Source organism: Suncus etruscus, chromosome 6 (assembly GCF_024139225.1).
Source record: "Suncus etruscus isolate mSunEtr1 chromosome 6, mSunEtr1.pri.cur, whole genome shotgun sequence".
Classification (NCBI taxonomy): Eukaryota; Metazoa; Chordata; class Mammalia; order Eulipotyphla; family Soricidae; genus Suncus; species Suncus etruscus.
In genome coordinates this window covers 6994589-7009883 of record NC_064853.1, presented here as the reverse complement: position 1 = coordinate 7009883, position 15295 = coordinate 6994589, and the positions used below count along the sequence as shown (strand labels likewise).

At 52.7% G+C, this 15295-nt stretch overlaps 1 protein-coding gene across 1 annotated transcript in view; it reads right to left on the bottom strand.

Annotated features, from left to right (window-relative positions):
- Positions 1–12563, bottom strand: part of PLOD1 (procollagen-lysine,2-oxoglutarate 5-dioxygenase 1) — a 31311-nt gene extending 18748 nt beyond the window's left edge. The window contains exons 1-6 of the mRNA XM_049775317.1: positions 12434–12563; positions 6010–6101; positions 3747–3877; positions 3401–3564; positions 1935–2047; positions 1651–1714 (exon numbers count right to left, since the gene is read on the bottom strand). Coding sequence (XP_049631274.1) covers positions 1651–1714; positions 1935–2047; positions 3401–3564; positions 3747–3877; positions 6010–6101; positions 12434–12509 — 640 coding nt within the window. The 5' untranslated portion in view covers positions 12510–12563. The remainder of the gene's footprint in view (positions 1–1650; positions 1715–1934; positions 2048–3400; positions 3565–3746; positions 3878–6009; positions 6102–12433) is intronic.
- Between the last annotated feature and the right edge of the window lie 2732 nt (positions 12564–15295).

Below are 15295 nucleotides of genomic sequence, written 5' to 3'. Positions count from 1 at the left end.
GAGCACCGCCGGGTGTGGCCCAAAAACCAAAAATAAAATAAAATAAATAAAAATAATAATAATAATAATCTTGAGGCTGGTGAGGTGGCACTAGAGGTAAGGTGTCTGCCTTGCAAGCGCTAGCCAAGGAAGGACCGTAGTTCGATCCCCCGGCGTCCCATATGGTCCCCCCCAAGCCAGGGGCAATTTCTGAGTGCTTAGCCAGGAGTAACCCCTGAGCATTAAACGGGTGTGACCCGAAAAACCAAAAAAAAAAAAATAATAATCTTTAAAATGTCTTCTTCTGGGGCTGGAGAGATAGCACAGCAGCAAGCAGCCAAGCTGGGGTTCATCCCCAGCATTCCCTAGGTTCCCCTGAGCCCACCAGGAATGACTCCTGAGTACAGAGTCAGGAAAAACTCCCGAGCACTAAAACAATTTTATTTTTCTTCTTTTTAGAGTGATGGGTAGTACCAGCTTCTTGGCCGAGGCTCACAAGTTCCCAGAAACTACAGGCAAAAGGATGGGGCATGTCTGCACCCTCCTAAGAGGAACCGAACCCTCCAAAGGGCCCCTTCACTCCCTCTCTCAGGAAATCGCCCAGCAATATGAGGCAGTGATTTGACTTTTGGCCTTTGCTCGTTCACTTTTTGGGTCCCACTCAGGAATGGCTGGGGGAACCATGCAGTATAAGCACCAAATCTGCCCCCCCATGTAAAATTCATGTAAAACATGAATTCTTTGGCTTGCACCCTGACCTCTCCCTTCAACCAAGGGAGCACCAAGGCTCGTGGGATGTGGCCCTTCGCCAAGAACATTTGTGCTTTGCAGAGCTCACGGCCTCATTGCCACAGAGTGGTTCCTCAATTCCCTCCAGCCCCCCTTGAAACCTTCACCTGGAAGATGGGGGTGAAACAGGCACCCTGGGGAGGTCCATGGGCACGGGCACCTTCGTGCATGAGGCTCACCCGCCTGCTGTGGGCATGGCCGGGAAATCCAGGAGCAACTGCTGTATTCTGGCCCCAGGTCCCAGCAGACTCGCCTCTGTCCAACCCAGAAACACAGCTCAGCCCACAACATGAGGGGGCCCTGGGGTCCCAGCATGGGGCAAGGGGCCTCCTGGCACAAGGGACAAAAGTAAAATCAGCTTCAACTCATCATCTTTCTCTGTTATGAGGCCATACCTGGCGGTACTTGGGTACTCCTGGCTCTGTGCTCAGGGATCATTCATGAAGTGCTCAGGTTTTTTTTTTGTTTGTTTGTTTGTTTGTTTTGGCTTTTGGGTCACACCCGACAATGCTCAGGGGTTACTCCTGGCTGTCTTCTCAGAAATAGCTCCTGGCAGGCACGGGGGACCATATGGGACACCAGGATTCAAACCAACCACCTTTGGTCCTGGATCGGCTGCTTGCAAGGCAAATGCCGCTGTGCTATCTCTCCGGGCCCAGTGTGCTCAGGTTTTTACTCCTGGCTCAGTGCTCAGGGATCACTCCTAGCAGTGCTCGGGGTTTACTTCTATGCTCTGGAATCATTCCTGGCAGGAATCGGACCCTTTGGGGTGTCAGGGATCGAACCCTGGTTGGCCTGTGCAAATCTAGCACCTCCCACAACACTCTTGGGTCCTCTTCCCCTTTGTCCCTCCTGTGGCTCTCTCCTAGGGAGGCTGCTCACCCAAGGCTCCATCCAGGTTCTGGAAGATTCGGCAGCGGTGGTCCAGGGTGATATTGAGCTGCTCCTGCAGGAAGGAGGGTGCACGGGCTGTGGCAGGGAAGGTCCCCACGTACGACAGGGTTCACTCCTCCCTCCACCACTTCCTCTCCCACCCACTTATACTATCACCCCAGAAGTAGACCTACAATGTCCTGCTTTGGTATCTGAGCACAGAGAAGAGGGACTCAGAGCCAGGTATTGCCCAATCCAGGGGATCCAGCCGGGGGTCACCTATCACCTCTTACCCTTTTCTCCGGATCCAGGAAGATCTTGGTGTAGAAGAGCTGGTCACTGTCGCTGTCCTGGCCGTCCCACTCGGCCACCATCTTGCTGAGGTTGGGAGCATAACCAATGAAACCTGGGGGTTCACAGGGGTGAGGACCCAGACACACTGAGCTCCCACTCCCAGGACTAGGGGCTTCTGTCCAGCTTCCCCCTCTCCTCCACCCTCTGCCTCCTCTCTGAAGTCCTGGATTGAATAGAAGCAGTGCCCATCGGGCAGGTCCAACCGGCCAGTGAATGCCCCTGGGGTCAGGTCCTCGGGAATGAGCCCAGGAAGAATGACCCAGAGAATGTTCTAGACAGATTGCCCACACAGAATGTTCTAAAGAGGGGGCTGGGCCCAGCTGGCACATGAACGGATTAGACCAGGAATCTCCAGATCCATTGAACATGGGTCTTTGAGGGAATAAAGCCAAGTCTGTCTGCTGTGTTATGGGTAGGGGAGTTTCACAGTGCCCCTTAGTGAGGATACAGGAACAACGGTGCTCGCACATGAGTACTGGGTCATCCTCAGCACTCAGTCAAATCTAGAGAACCCCTGGCTGCTGACAGTGAGTTAGGGATCTGGGCTGAAGCCAAGGGTCCTGTACACACACACACACACACACACACACACACACACACACACACACACACACACAGCCACTCCCCAACTTCTGTGTCAGACACACACATGCCTGGGGGCTTATTCTCCTGGGGTGAATGAAGGCTGGATGGGACAATCAGCAACCAGCAGCAGTGTAGGCTGAGGTGGGAGAGAAGTGGCTAGGACAGGGGGAAGGGAAGAAAAAATGGAAGGGGAGGGGAAGGGGAAGGGAGGGGAAGAAAAGGAGGAAGAGGAGAGGGAGTGGAAGAGTGAAGGGGGCAGGGAAAGTAGAGAGGAGGTGAAGGGAAGTAGAAGAGAAGGGAGGGGGGAAGGAAATAGAGGGGAGAGGGGTGCCCAGGGGCACGGGGGAGGGGGGCAGCAGTTTAATGAAGAGGAAGTGGGGGGGGAACTGGGGATAAGAGATCAGGAGCTGAGCAGAGGTTACAGGGGCTAAAGCACTTGCCTTTACACAGCCAACCCTAGTTCAAGCCATATGGTCCTCTAAGAATGAGCCCTGAGCAGAGCCAGGAGTGACCCTTGAGTGCAGACGCAAGAGGAATCCTTTGATCCTTTGATCACAGAGCCAGGAGTCAGCCCTGAGCACTGCAGAATGTGGCCCAAAATACCCCTCAAAAAAAAAAACAAAATTCATCAGAAATTCTACCACCCCAGCACTGCAGGGTTAAGTACCCCTGGGAGTGGCCCCAGTCCCCCAGCAGGGCTAGGTTTGATCCCTATAAAAATGCCGCAAGTACCACTCAGTCCAGCACACAGGAGGCCAAGCCGCAGTGTGGATGATGGCAGGCAGCTCCTCCGGAAAGCTGGGCCCGTGGGCATCCTCACCTCCAGCGCCCAGGAACCTCTTGCCATCAGGCACAGCCGGGTACTTGGCCTCCAGCCTGCGGTCGGGGTGGATGAGCTCCTCCGCCGAGAAGACCACCCGGCTTTTGGCCTGCCGAAACTTCTTCAAGAGCTCCCGAGGCCCCGCAGCAAACACCACGTCATAGCTGAGGCCAGGAGGACAGACAGGGAGGGCAGAAGGAAACAGACGGACAGATGGGACAGAGTAAAGGGTAAGGGTTCTGCCCTGCACAGGCACCCCAGTTCCATCCCTGGCAGCCCTGACCAGGGCATTGGCAGGGCCACCCCCCCATCAGATTTGTCCCTGTCACTCCCACCTGCCGCCTACCTGTCTGTGACCAGCACCACTAGGTTCTCCTGGTCCTCAAGCTTTTCAAGAGCTTTCCGTAGCAACCGTACTTTTAGGCCTCCACCTGCTGCCACCTCCTTCCCTGGCCAGTCCTGTCCCAGGCCCAGTGACTGCAAAGAAAGGCCCCTTAGTCTGGACTTTGGAAAACGAGGTACCAACTACCCTCCCAGGGCCTGAGCAGCAAGCACCTACCTGGGATGGTCGCATGATGTGTTTGGAATCATGAAACTCCCATCCCGACCCCCCTGCAGCTGAGCCTGTGGCCCACGTTTGACCAGAACTAAGCTGGCCACAAAAAGTGCTGCTTCTTCGGCTGAGGTTGAACATGGGTTAGGGGGTTAGGGGCCAGGCAAAAGCACAGCTGGCAGGGTGTTTGCTTTGCAGATGGCTGACTCAGATTCGATCCCTGGCATCCCACATGGTTTTCTGTTTCCTTTTCTCCTTTTTTTATTTTTTGATTTTGGGGCCACAGCCGGCGGCACTCAGGAGTTACTCCTGGCTCTGCATTCAGAAATTGCTCCTGGCAGGCTCAGGAGACCATATGGATGCCGGGGATTGAACCCAGGTCCGTCCCAAGTCTGCAGGTAGGGCAAACACCCTGCCGCTGTGCTATCACTCCAGCCCTGGTTTTTTGTTTTATTTTAGTTTTCATTTGGGGGGCACACCCTGCAGCGCTCAGAAATTGCCCCTGGCAGGCTTGCGGGGGGGGGGGGGGGAGACCATATGGGATGCCGGGGATTGAACCTAGGTCTGTCCCGGGTCAGCAGCATGCAAGGCAAATGCTCTACTGCTGTACTATCACTCTGATCCCTGGCATCCCATATGGTCCTCTAAGCCCATTCTGATGCCTGAGTGCAGAGCCAGGAATAAGTCGTGAGCCCTAATGGGTATGGCCCAGAACCCAACAAAAACAAAACGAAACAAAAAGATGGGTTTTTTTTGGGGGGTGGCAGAGGGTTACACTCAGCAGTGCTCAGGGGTTACTCCTGGCTCTGCACTCAGGAATCACCCTGGCATGCTCAGGGGATATCTGGGATGCCGGGGACTGAACCTCAGTAGGCTGTGTACAAGGCAAGTGCCCTCCTCACTGTGCCATCACGGTTCTATGGCTGCCACTCCACAGAGAAAAGAACATGCCACACAAAATCAAAACTGGGGGCCCAGAGAGATAGCGTGGAGGTAAGGTGTTTGCCTTGCATGCAGAAGGTCTGTGGTTCGAATCTCAGCATCCCATATGGTCCCCCAAGCCTGCCAGGAGCGATTTCTGAGCATAGAGCCAGGAGTAGCCCCTGAGCACTGCTGGGTGTGACCCAAAAAACAAAAACAGAAACAAAAAATCAAAACTGGGCTCTGAGACAAGAAAGCAGAGCTCTTGAATGCAGCCATGCCTGAAACTGTCCCCTACTTAAATTTTCATGATTATGAGCATCTATACTTTTTGTTGATGGGGGGTCACACCCAACAGCAGAGCTCAGGGGTTACTCCTGGCTCTACACTCAGAAATCGCTCCTGGCAGGCTTGAAGACCCATATGGGATGCCAGGATTCAAACCACTGTCCTTCTGCATGCAAGGCAAATGCCTTACCTCCATGCCATCTCTCCACCCCACCCCTTTTCTTATTTTGGTTTTTGATTCACACCCAACAGCACTCAGGGGTTACTACTGGCTCTATGCACAGAAATCGCTCCTGGCAGGTTCGGGGGACAATATGGGATGCAGAGATTAGAACCACCCTACCTCCATGCTATCTCTCCGGCCCCAGCATCTATACTTTTTATTAAATTTTATTTTAGAGCTATACCTGGCAGTGCTCAAGGGACCATATGGGATGCCGGGGGTCGAATCCAGGTCAGCAAGGCAAATGCCCTACCTGCTGTACAATTGCTCCAGCCCCACAGGTACATTTTCTTTCTAGTTTAATGCTACTGGATGACAAGAGAAGCAGGCACTGACTGTCCTTGGGGCTGCCCTGTGTCCCTGAGGACCCCAGGCCATGTCCCCGAAGGTAGGATACCAGGTGCTGAGTCGGGTGAGTCCCTGCATACCTCCTACAGGGCCCCCCCCCACCCTCTGCCTCCCCTCCGCCCATATCTTCAGCCCTTCCAGAACCTTCCTTAGGCTCTTGCCCTCACTTCTAATTACCTTCATCTTTCTGGCATCCAGCAGCTGCTCCTACTTCCACTTAGGCTGATACCTACCCCTCCACTCCCACTGCCCTGTCTCTCCTGGGCAGCCCCTCACCTGGACCTTGTAGTTGAAGAACTGGGCAGAGCGTTTGAAGCGCCGGAAACCCTCGGTCTCTTTGGTGGCCACCGTGAGGACTAGAAGGTTGTCTGGGGACAGAGAAAGGCATGTGAGGGGGAGGAGGAGAAGGGCAATGACAGGTGGGAAGGAGTGACCACCAGGTCAAACCCAGGCAGGCTGAGGGCCGGAAAGGCAATACAGTGTGGAGGAAGGTACTTGCCTTGCCTGTGCCCAACCCGGGTTCAATCCCTGTGACCCAAGTTCTGAGTACAGAGCCAGAAGTAACACCTGAGCACTACAGGTATGACCACAACGAAAGCCAAAACTTGGCCAGAGTGATAGCACAGCGGTAGGGCGCTTGCCTTGCACACGACCTGTGTCATCCTTAGAGTAACACAGGATAGACCCCGGTTTGAATCCCAGCATCCCATATGGTCCCCCAAGCCTGCCAGGAGCGACTTCTGAGCACAGAGCCGGGAATAACGCCTGAATGCCTACGGGTGTGACTCAAAATCAAACAAAAACAAAGCAACAAAAACCAAAAGTCCAGCAGACTGTGAGCCAAGGCCCAGGACCAGGGAGCAAGGCCTGCTGGGATTTCACTGCGGGTCAGTGACAGAGCTGGGACATAGCTTGGGTCCCTGTGACCTCTAATCACCAGGTAACTGGCCAACGTGGCAGGAAATATCTAAAAGAGTCTGCATTGGCCCGCACAGGATGTCTGCTTTTCAAGACACCTGCAGAGGGGCAGAGGGAGTGCCAGGAGGCCTTCTCTGGCCAAGCCTGGGCACCACACAAAGGGAGTCACAGCTCTCTAGGCTGCTCCTGGAGCGGATGTTGTTAATCATTGCCAGCAGCCTTGCAGGGACTCGCTCAGCCTTGGATTTTCCCAATAGCAGGAGAACCAACATGCCAGCCAGGAGTAGAGACCAACCTAGGCCAGAGCAGATCAACAATCTCTTTTGGTTTGGTTTGGTTTTTGTGGGGAGCACACCTGAAGGTGCTCAAAAGTCACTCCTGGCTCTGCACTCAGAAACCACTCTTAGAGGAGTTGGAGTAATAATGACAGCAAGGAGAGCATTTGCCATGCAAGCGGCTCATGCAGGTTCGATTCCTGGCATCCCATATGGTCCCCCGAGCCTGCCAGGAGTGATTCCTGAGTACTGAGTCAGGAGTAAGTCCTGAGTACCACCAGGTGTGGCCAAAACCAAAGAGAGAGGGGGGGGGGAGGGAGGGAGGGAGGGAGGGAGGGAGGGAGAAAGAGAGAGAGAGAGAGAGAGAGAGAGAGAAAGAAAGAAAGAAAGAAAGAAAGAAAGAAAGAAAGAAAGAAAGAAAGAAAGAAAGAAAGAAAGAAAGAAAGAAAGAAAGAAAGAAAGAAAGAAAGAAAGAAAGAAAGAAAGAAAGAAAGAAAGAAAGAAAGAAAAATTATTCTGTCAGGCTTGGAGAACCATATGGAATGCTGGGGATTGAACCTGGGCTGGCCATGTTCAAGGCAAATTCCCTCCCCTGTTAACTATCTCTCTGGCCCCATAAACAACCTTGTTTTTGTTTTTGGGCCATACCAGCAGTGCTCAGGGCACCCAGCAGTTAGTCCTGGCTCTGGGCTCAGAAATCACTCTTTGCAGGTTCAGGGGACCATATGGGATGCTAGGAATCAAAACCGGGTCTATCTGGCTTGAGAGCGTGCAAGGCAAAAGCCCTACTGCTGTGCTATCACTATGCTCCCCACCCCCAATAAACAATCTTTTAAACAAGGGACCTGAGGGGATGTAGTTGGAGAGGTGGTGTATAGTGGGTAGTGGGTGCAGTACTTTGCAGCCCAGTTTCAATCCCCAGGACCCCATATGGTTCCCCGAATACTATCAGGAGTAATCCCTGAGCACAGAGCCAGGAATAAGCCCTGAGCACTGCTAGATGTGGCCCCAAACCCAAATAAATAAATAAATAAGGAAGGAAGTAAGCCAACAAGAGCTACACTGTGGGTTCAACAGCTCTGTTCTGGCAACAGAACCTGCAGGACCCAGATCCCAGGGCAGCAATGGGGCACCTAAGACCCACTCCCCAGACCACACTCCGACATGACTCTGAGACCAACTCTCAACCTCAACATCTGGGTCACTGGAAGTGAAGCCCTGACCTTCTGAAACAGGGGTCAAGGCAATAGCAAAGGACTGCGGTGGTGCAGTGTATGTGGATTTGCTCCCCTGGGCACTGGGCCAGGTGTACCCCTCGCCAAAAAAGAAAAGAAGAAATAGGGACCAGAGCGATGGCACAGCTGGGAGGACATTTGCCTTGTGTGCAGCTGACCCGGGTTCGATCCCCGGTGTCCCATATGGGCCCCTGAGCCTGCCAGGAGAGATCCCTGAACGCAGTACCAGGAATAACCCCTGAGCATTGACAGATGTTGCCCAAAGCCCCCCCCCCCACACACACACACACACAAATAAGGCAAAAATATGGCTAATGGCAGAAGAGACTTCCTAGCTGCCAGGCTAAGCCAAGGGGTGAGGAACACCCAGAATACCCCACTGAGGCAATGTAGGAAGATATTCAAGGAACTCCATGATGATCCTTACTCATTCCTTCCACTTATAGGGTACCTCCAGCCTTTCTGTGCTCCTTCCTCAAGACTGTTCCTCCAGGCCTCTTTTTTAACACCAACTCCAGGAAGCCTTCTCAGAACTCTCCCGAGTCCCTCTCAGCTGACCACAGTTCTGGGGCTGAGCCTAACTTTCTTGGGGATCCCAACAACCTTTTTCTGGGCAAATAGTGATCAGGACTATTCAAGCAGCCAGACCAGGCCCTCCTCACTCCAGCCCAGGGAGCCAGGAGGAGCCTAGAGTACAAAGGCTCCAGCTGGGCAGTGGGTGGGGGTGGGGAGAAGGGACACCAGACAACCTCACAGGGACAGGCAAGACTGGGGGGGAGGGGGGAAATGACAGGATAGGGCCTAGTCTCACCGGCAGGTATGAAGGGGAATAGTTCACTCAAACAGAGGGACCACATTTTGGCACAACAGTTATGCCCCAGGTGAAGGGAGCCACTAGCCGCCTCTGGGGCCTGCCTGGGGACAGCGGGTGTCACATTTCATGGGCAGGAAGAGCCAGGCTGGTGGGGCAGCAATGCCCGCTCCGTCATCTGGTCATCTGACCAGGGCCTGGGCCAGGTGGCCAGTGAGGGGCCTCCCCATCCTCACAGCCTGATCCCAGATGGGGGTAGACCTAGAATCAAAGCCCCAAAGCCCCAAGCAAGGACCAGTGAAATGGGGAGTCCTGAAACCAAACTCCTGTCACTCCTGCTACCTCCAGCCCCTACAGTACCCCTCACCCCCAAATCCAGCTTTAGGGCCTATAGCAGAAAAGTGTGACCCCATCCAAGTCTAGCAGAAATCCCCAAGTCTTAGACACCCTCCCTCCCAAGTCTCGGATCCCATCAGACTCCGACCAGCCCTTCCCTATTCATGAACAATCTGAGTGCAGCTAGAAGCTTCTAGAAAGGGGACAGAGGTCCACGGGAAGTCTAGTGAAACGGTGCTCTGGGGAAGGCCTCTGCCTGCTCCCTCATCAGTCTGGGTGCTACCCCAGTGGGCAATGCCTCCTTCCTCAGACTGTCTCCCCCATCAGATTGGTGGGTGTCCACTGAGGTGAAGAATTCAGTGACTCCCACAAATCACAGGATTCCTGTGGGTGAAAACTGCCCCTTCACTCTCAGCCTGTGTCTGATGGAGATGGAGTTCAGGTAAGGTGTGCTCACGTGGCCAAGCCCTCTCCCTTTCCGTCAGGCCCTGCTGTGTCCCCTGAACATGACACCATCGCTGTACCCCAAAGGGACACTTCTCAGCAGGGAAAGGGCCTCCCAGACCCCACGCAGTGGGCACTCTGCTAGGCCTTCAGGGAAAACTGACAGTTCACTGCATGCTCAAGGCCTGCAGGCCTTCAGCAGGTTTGGGGAGTCCGCCCAGCACCTCCAGGCAACCCCTCTTGATGTAGCTTGGCTGGTCCAGGGTAGTGTGTCCACATCCCAGCCCCCAGCTAACTCCCACTAACTCCCACAGCTGCAGCCCCCAGAACCAGGAGTCCAACCTTCACAAGCCTCAGTTTACCCAGCTGTAGAAGGAGCTCCTGTTTCCCAGCATATCTAAAGTTTTGTCTGGGTGCCAGAGTGGTGGCACGAGAGGTAGGGCACTTGCCTTGCACATGGCTGACCTAGGACAGACCGCGATTCAATCCCCTGGCGTCCCATACAGTCCCCCATGCCAGGAGCGATTTCTGAGCGCATAGCTGGAAGTGGCCCCTGAGGGTTACCAGGTGTGGTCCCAAAATCAAAAATAGATAGATAGATAGATAGATAGATAGATAGATAGATAGATAGATAGATAGATAGATAGATAGATAGATATAGAAAGTTTGGTCTGGATGGAGCAAAGGACGCCAAGGGCTAAACTTTGGCTTGTGGTCTGAGGGTTACCGGGTGTGGTCCCGAAATCATAGATAGATGATAGATAGATAGATGAAAGAAAGAAAGAAAGAAAGAAAGAAAGAAAGAAAGAAAGAAAGAAAGAAAGAAAGAAAGAAAGAAAGAAAGAAAGAAAAAGAGAGAGAGAGAGAGAGAGAGAGAGAGAGAGAGAGAAAGAAGAAAGAAAGAAAGAAAGAAAGAAAGAAAGAAAGAAAGAAAGAAAGAAAGAAAGAAAGAAAGAAAGAAAGAAAGAAAGAAAGAAAGAAAGAAAGAAGAAAGAAAGAAAAGAAAGAAAGAAAGGAAGGAAGGAAGGAAGGAAGGAAGGAAAGAAAGAAAGAAAGAAAGAAAGAAAGAAAGAAAGAAAGAAAGAAAGAAAGAAAGAAAGAAAGAGAAAGAAAGAAATAAATAGATATAAAGAAACATTGACAGAAAGACATAAAGAAAGAAAGAAAGAAAGAAAGAAAGAAAGAAAGAAAGAAAGAAAGAAAGAAAGAAAGAAAGAAAGAAAGAAAGAAAGAAAGAAAGAAAGAAAGAGAGAAAGTAAGTTTGGTCTGGATGGAGCAAAGGAAGCCAAGGGCTGAACTGGCTTGTGGTCTTCCCAGGAGGTGGAGGTCACCCCCCTCACTGGACTCACACCCACCAGTCTAGGGACTTGGAGCACATGCTCCGTGGGCAGGAGGCCCGGGTTCGATGCCCCACAATGCACAGCCCCTTTCAGCACACATGGAAGTCACCTTTGAGTACCAGCAAATGTGACACCAAAAAAAACAGAAACAAAAACAAAATCCTGGAGCCTGTGGGAGGAACTAGACATCCACTGCCCCCTTCCATCACTTGGGGGCCAGCTGGAACCTAGCTTCCTTCTCTGAATGTCATCATTGGCAGTTTCACTCCTGAGACAGTCTGGGGTACCAGAAGCCACATCAGCAGAAAGAAGAGAGAGACTGAGGTTCCCGACTCTTTCGGGCATGGGTGGGGGGTGCCTGTCTGCTCCAAGCCCTCCCTCTCTGTACTTTTATTTATTTTTTTGTCCTGGTTTTTGAGCCATACCCTACGGTGCTCAGGGGTTCCTCCTGGCTCTCTGTTCAGGAATCACTCCTGGAGGTGTTCAGGGGACCAGATGGGATGTCAGGGATCGAACTCAGGTCCAAAGTGCTCCAGCCCCTCTCTTGGCCTTTCCTGATCGCCTGGGGTGACCTTGTAAGAGTCCCAAAACCGTGGACCTTCCTTTAGTATCCAGACTAAGGGTTGACTAAGAGCCACCAGCTTTCCGGAGACCGAAGATGTAGCCAGTCTGGGCATAAAGGAGGCATTCAGGAAGGGGGGGGCTCACCCCTGACCATAGCTGCACCCCTTTCCCATCCCCACCAGTGACTCCCATTGGAAAACAGGGGGCCCTGGCAGGTAAGGCGAGTGAGGGCTTGCCAACCTATCAGGCACTTAGAAAGGCCATGCCAGGGAGGAAAGGGGGCACAGCACCGTGTCCAGAAAGTGAGGCACACTTTAAAATCCAATCACTGAACCCCAAATCCTGGACCAGGGATTTGGTCCAGGGACCAGGCTGAATTCGGTGCCACCTGGGAGAAGCACTCGGGTGCCAAGTCTCCCAGAACGGACAAACCCCCTAAACCCCCTATCTCCCCTCTTGGTGCTCAAACAGTGTCCCCCAGCTGGGCCTTAAAACTAGACACCCCCAAAAAGCGCTCCTGATTCCCAGGCCCACATTGGGTAGGTAGGAGGTCCAGGAGAGGCGCTAGGGCAAGGTGGATCAAAGCGGGGACCCCCCCCCAGCACCCCCTAAGGAAGCTCCTAGGCCTGGGTGGGACCTGTCAAGGAGGAACTAGAGTGGCTGCAGCCCCGGGGAAGTGACCGATCCCTGGGGCCCTGAAGCCTGCACCTCCCGAACCGGGGCACCCCCAGCCCAGCCCAGCCCAGCTCCACCGAGCCCCCCAGCCCCGACCCTCACCCTCCGGCCGCGCATCGCCCTCGGCCCGGGCCAGCAGCAGGCAGCCCAACGGGCCCAGGAGCAGCAGGGCCCGCATGGCCACAGGCGGGGACTCCACCGGCTGGAAAGTTCGCGACGGACGGACGGACGGGCTGGCGGGGCCGCTGCCACGCACTGGGCCCGCCCCGGGGCCGCCTTTCCCGCCCCGCCGCTCCGAGGGGCCGCCCTGGGCTCCTGGGTCCTGCCGCCCGGCCCCTGCCCTTCCTTGAGGGGGCCTCCACAGCCCAGGAGATGGGGTGGTCAGGCAGGACTGGTCCAGGGAGGAGGCTGGAGTCAGAGAGTGAGAGCAGAGGGGAGGGGAGGGAGCACTAGGGCGGTGGGACTGGGGAGGGAGCACTCTGGGCTAGAAGTGGGTGCTCTTGGGAGGAGGGAGAGGGACAGGCAGGATGGTGGCCCGGTATGTTAAGAATATTGCAAACCACGGTATGGAAAAGGAGGAAAATGGAAAAGAGAGAGAGAGAGAGAGAATATTGCAAACCACAGTGTCCAAAGGGAGAAAAATGGAAAAGAAAGAGAGAAGGAGAGAGAGAGAAAGAGAGAGAGAGAGAGACACAGAGAGAATATTGCAAACCACAGTGTCCAAAAGGAGAAAAATGGGAAAGAAAGAGGGAAGGAGAGAGAGAGAGAGAGAGACAGAGACACAGAGAGAATATTGCAAACCACAGTGGCCAAAAAAAGAAAAATGGAAAAGAGAGAGGGAAGGGGGGGCCAGTGAGGTGGCGCTAGAGGTAAGGTGCCTGCCTTGCAAGCACTAGCCAAGGAAGGACCGCAGTTTGATCCCCCGGCGTCCCATATGGTGCCCCCAACCCAGGGGCGATTTCTGAGCGCTTAGCCAGGAGTAACCCCTGAGCATCAAACAGGTGGGGCTTAAAAAACCAAAAAAATAAAAAAGAGAAAGGGAAGAATAGAGAGAGACAGACAGACAGACAGACAGAAACAGAGAGACAGAGAGAAAGAGAGATGGAGACAGAGAGAGAATATTGCAAACTACAGTGGCCAAAAGGAGAAAAATGGAAAAGAGAGAGGGAAGGAGAGAGAGACAGAGACACACACAGAGAGAAAATATTGCAAACCATAGTGGCCAAAAGGAGAAAAATGGAAAAGAGAGAGGGAAGGAGAGAGAGACAGAGACAGAGACACATACACCACACACACTGAGAGAGAGAGAGAGAGAGAGAGAAAGAGAGAGAGAGAGAGAGAGAGAGAGAGAGAGAGAGAGAGAGAATTGCAAACCACAGTGGCCAAAAAGAAAAATGGAAAAGAGAGAGGGAAGGAGAGAGACAGAGACAGACAGACAGACAGACAGACAGACACACACACACACACACACACACACACACACACACACACACACACTCTCAGAATATTGCAAACCACAGTGTCAAAAAGGAGAAAAATGGAAAAGGGGGGATATCTATCATTGAGGCAGGCAGGCAGTGGAGAGGGCAAGAAGGAAACTTGGGACATTGGTGGAGGGAAATGATATTAGGCTGTTGGACATTGTATGATTGTAACTCAATAAGCAAAAACTACTGTGTAACTGTATCTCATGGTTATTCAATACAAACATTTAAAAAAATAAGGGGGACCAGAGAGATAGCTTGGTGGTAGGGTGTTTGCCTTGCACACAGCTGAACCAGGGCTAATGGTTGTTCAAATCCCAGCATCCCATATGGTCCCTCATCACCAGCCTGCCAGGAGCAATTTCCAAGCCCAGAACCAGGAGTAACCCCTGAGCGTCACCGGGTATCACCCCAAACCCAAAAAACAAAAAAGAAAGAAAAAATGGGGGTCAAGGCAAAGTGAGTTCTGTGCCACAAGATTTGCGCACCAGGCCTGTGGGCTTGTGAACCTAAGTTTCCTGAGCTGCAAAGCAAGAGTTATCGAAGTGTGTCAGGTCTTGCAGGATTAAGGACCAGTTAGTGAGCTGTAACCTGTAGCTCTTAAATCATTCTCATTAAATCTGAGTGATGGAGTTGGAGGTGGGTTTGCCTTGCATGCAGAAGAATGGTGGTTTGAATCCCGGCATCCCATATGGTCCCCCAAGCCTGCCAGGAGCGATTTCTGAGCGTAGAGCCAGGAGTAACCCTTGAGCGCTGCTGGGTGTGACCCAAAAACCAAAAATAAATAAATAAATAAAAATAAATAAATCTGAGTAAGTTCTAGATGTTTCTCACCCTTTGGTAAGCCCAAAGGGGCATGAGGACTTAAGCCCGGAGTAGGGGTGCAGAAATGGGTTAATGCATTCACATACTCACAAGGCCCTTGATCCCTTGATGCTGGTTCCTGATATGCAGAACCCAAATCACCTAGTTCCCACCCCAAAAGGGAGTCAGTTAATCTGCCTTTGTGTCCCTGAGAGGCAGCACGATCCAGGGCCTGAAAGCAGTGACTAAGGGCAGGAATACAATTGCTTAGAAGAGATCTAGGCAAACTTAGTAGACAAAGTAAGATTCTTCTAAAACAATAGTCTTGACCAGACATAGATTAGGCAAACTCCCTTACTTGGGGGGGCCGGAGAGATAGTGTGGAGGTAGGCAGTTTGCCTTTCATGTAGAAGGTCATTGGTTCGAATCCAGGCATCCCATATGGTCCCCCGAGCCTGGCAGGAGCGATTTCTGAGCATAGAGCCAGGAGTAACCCTGAGCGCTGCCGGGTGTGACCCAAAAACCAAAAAATACCAAAAAACAAAAAACAAAAAAACCTTCCTTACTTGGAAGAGGCTGGAGACAGAGACTGATGGGAACCTCTTTTCAGCTCAGGCTCCCACAGAAAGGAGTGATGGGTGTGATTCTAGGTGGCCAGGGGATCCTAGAATCATTA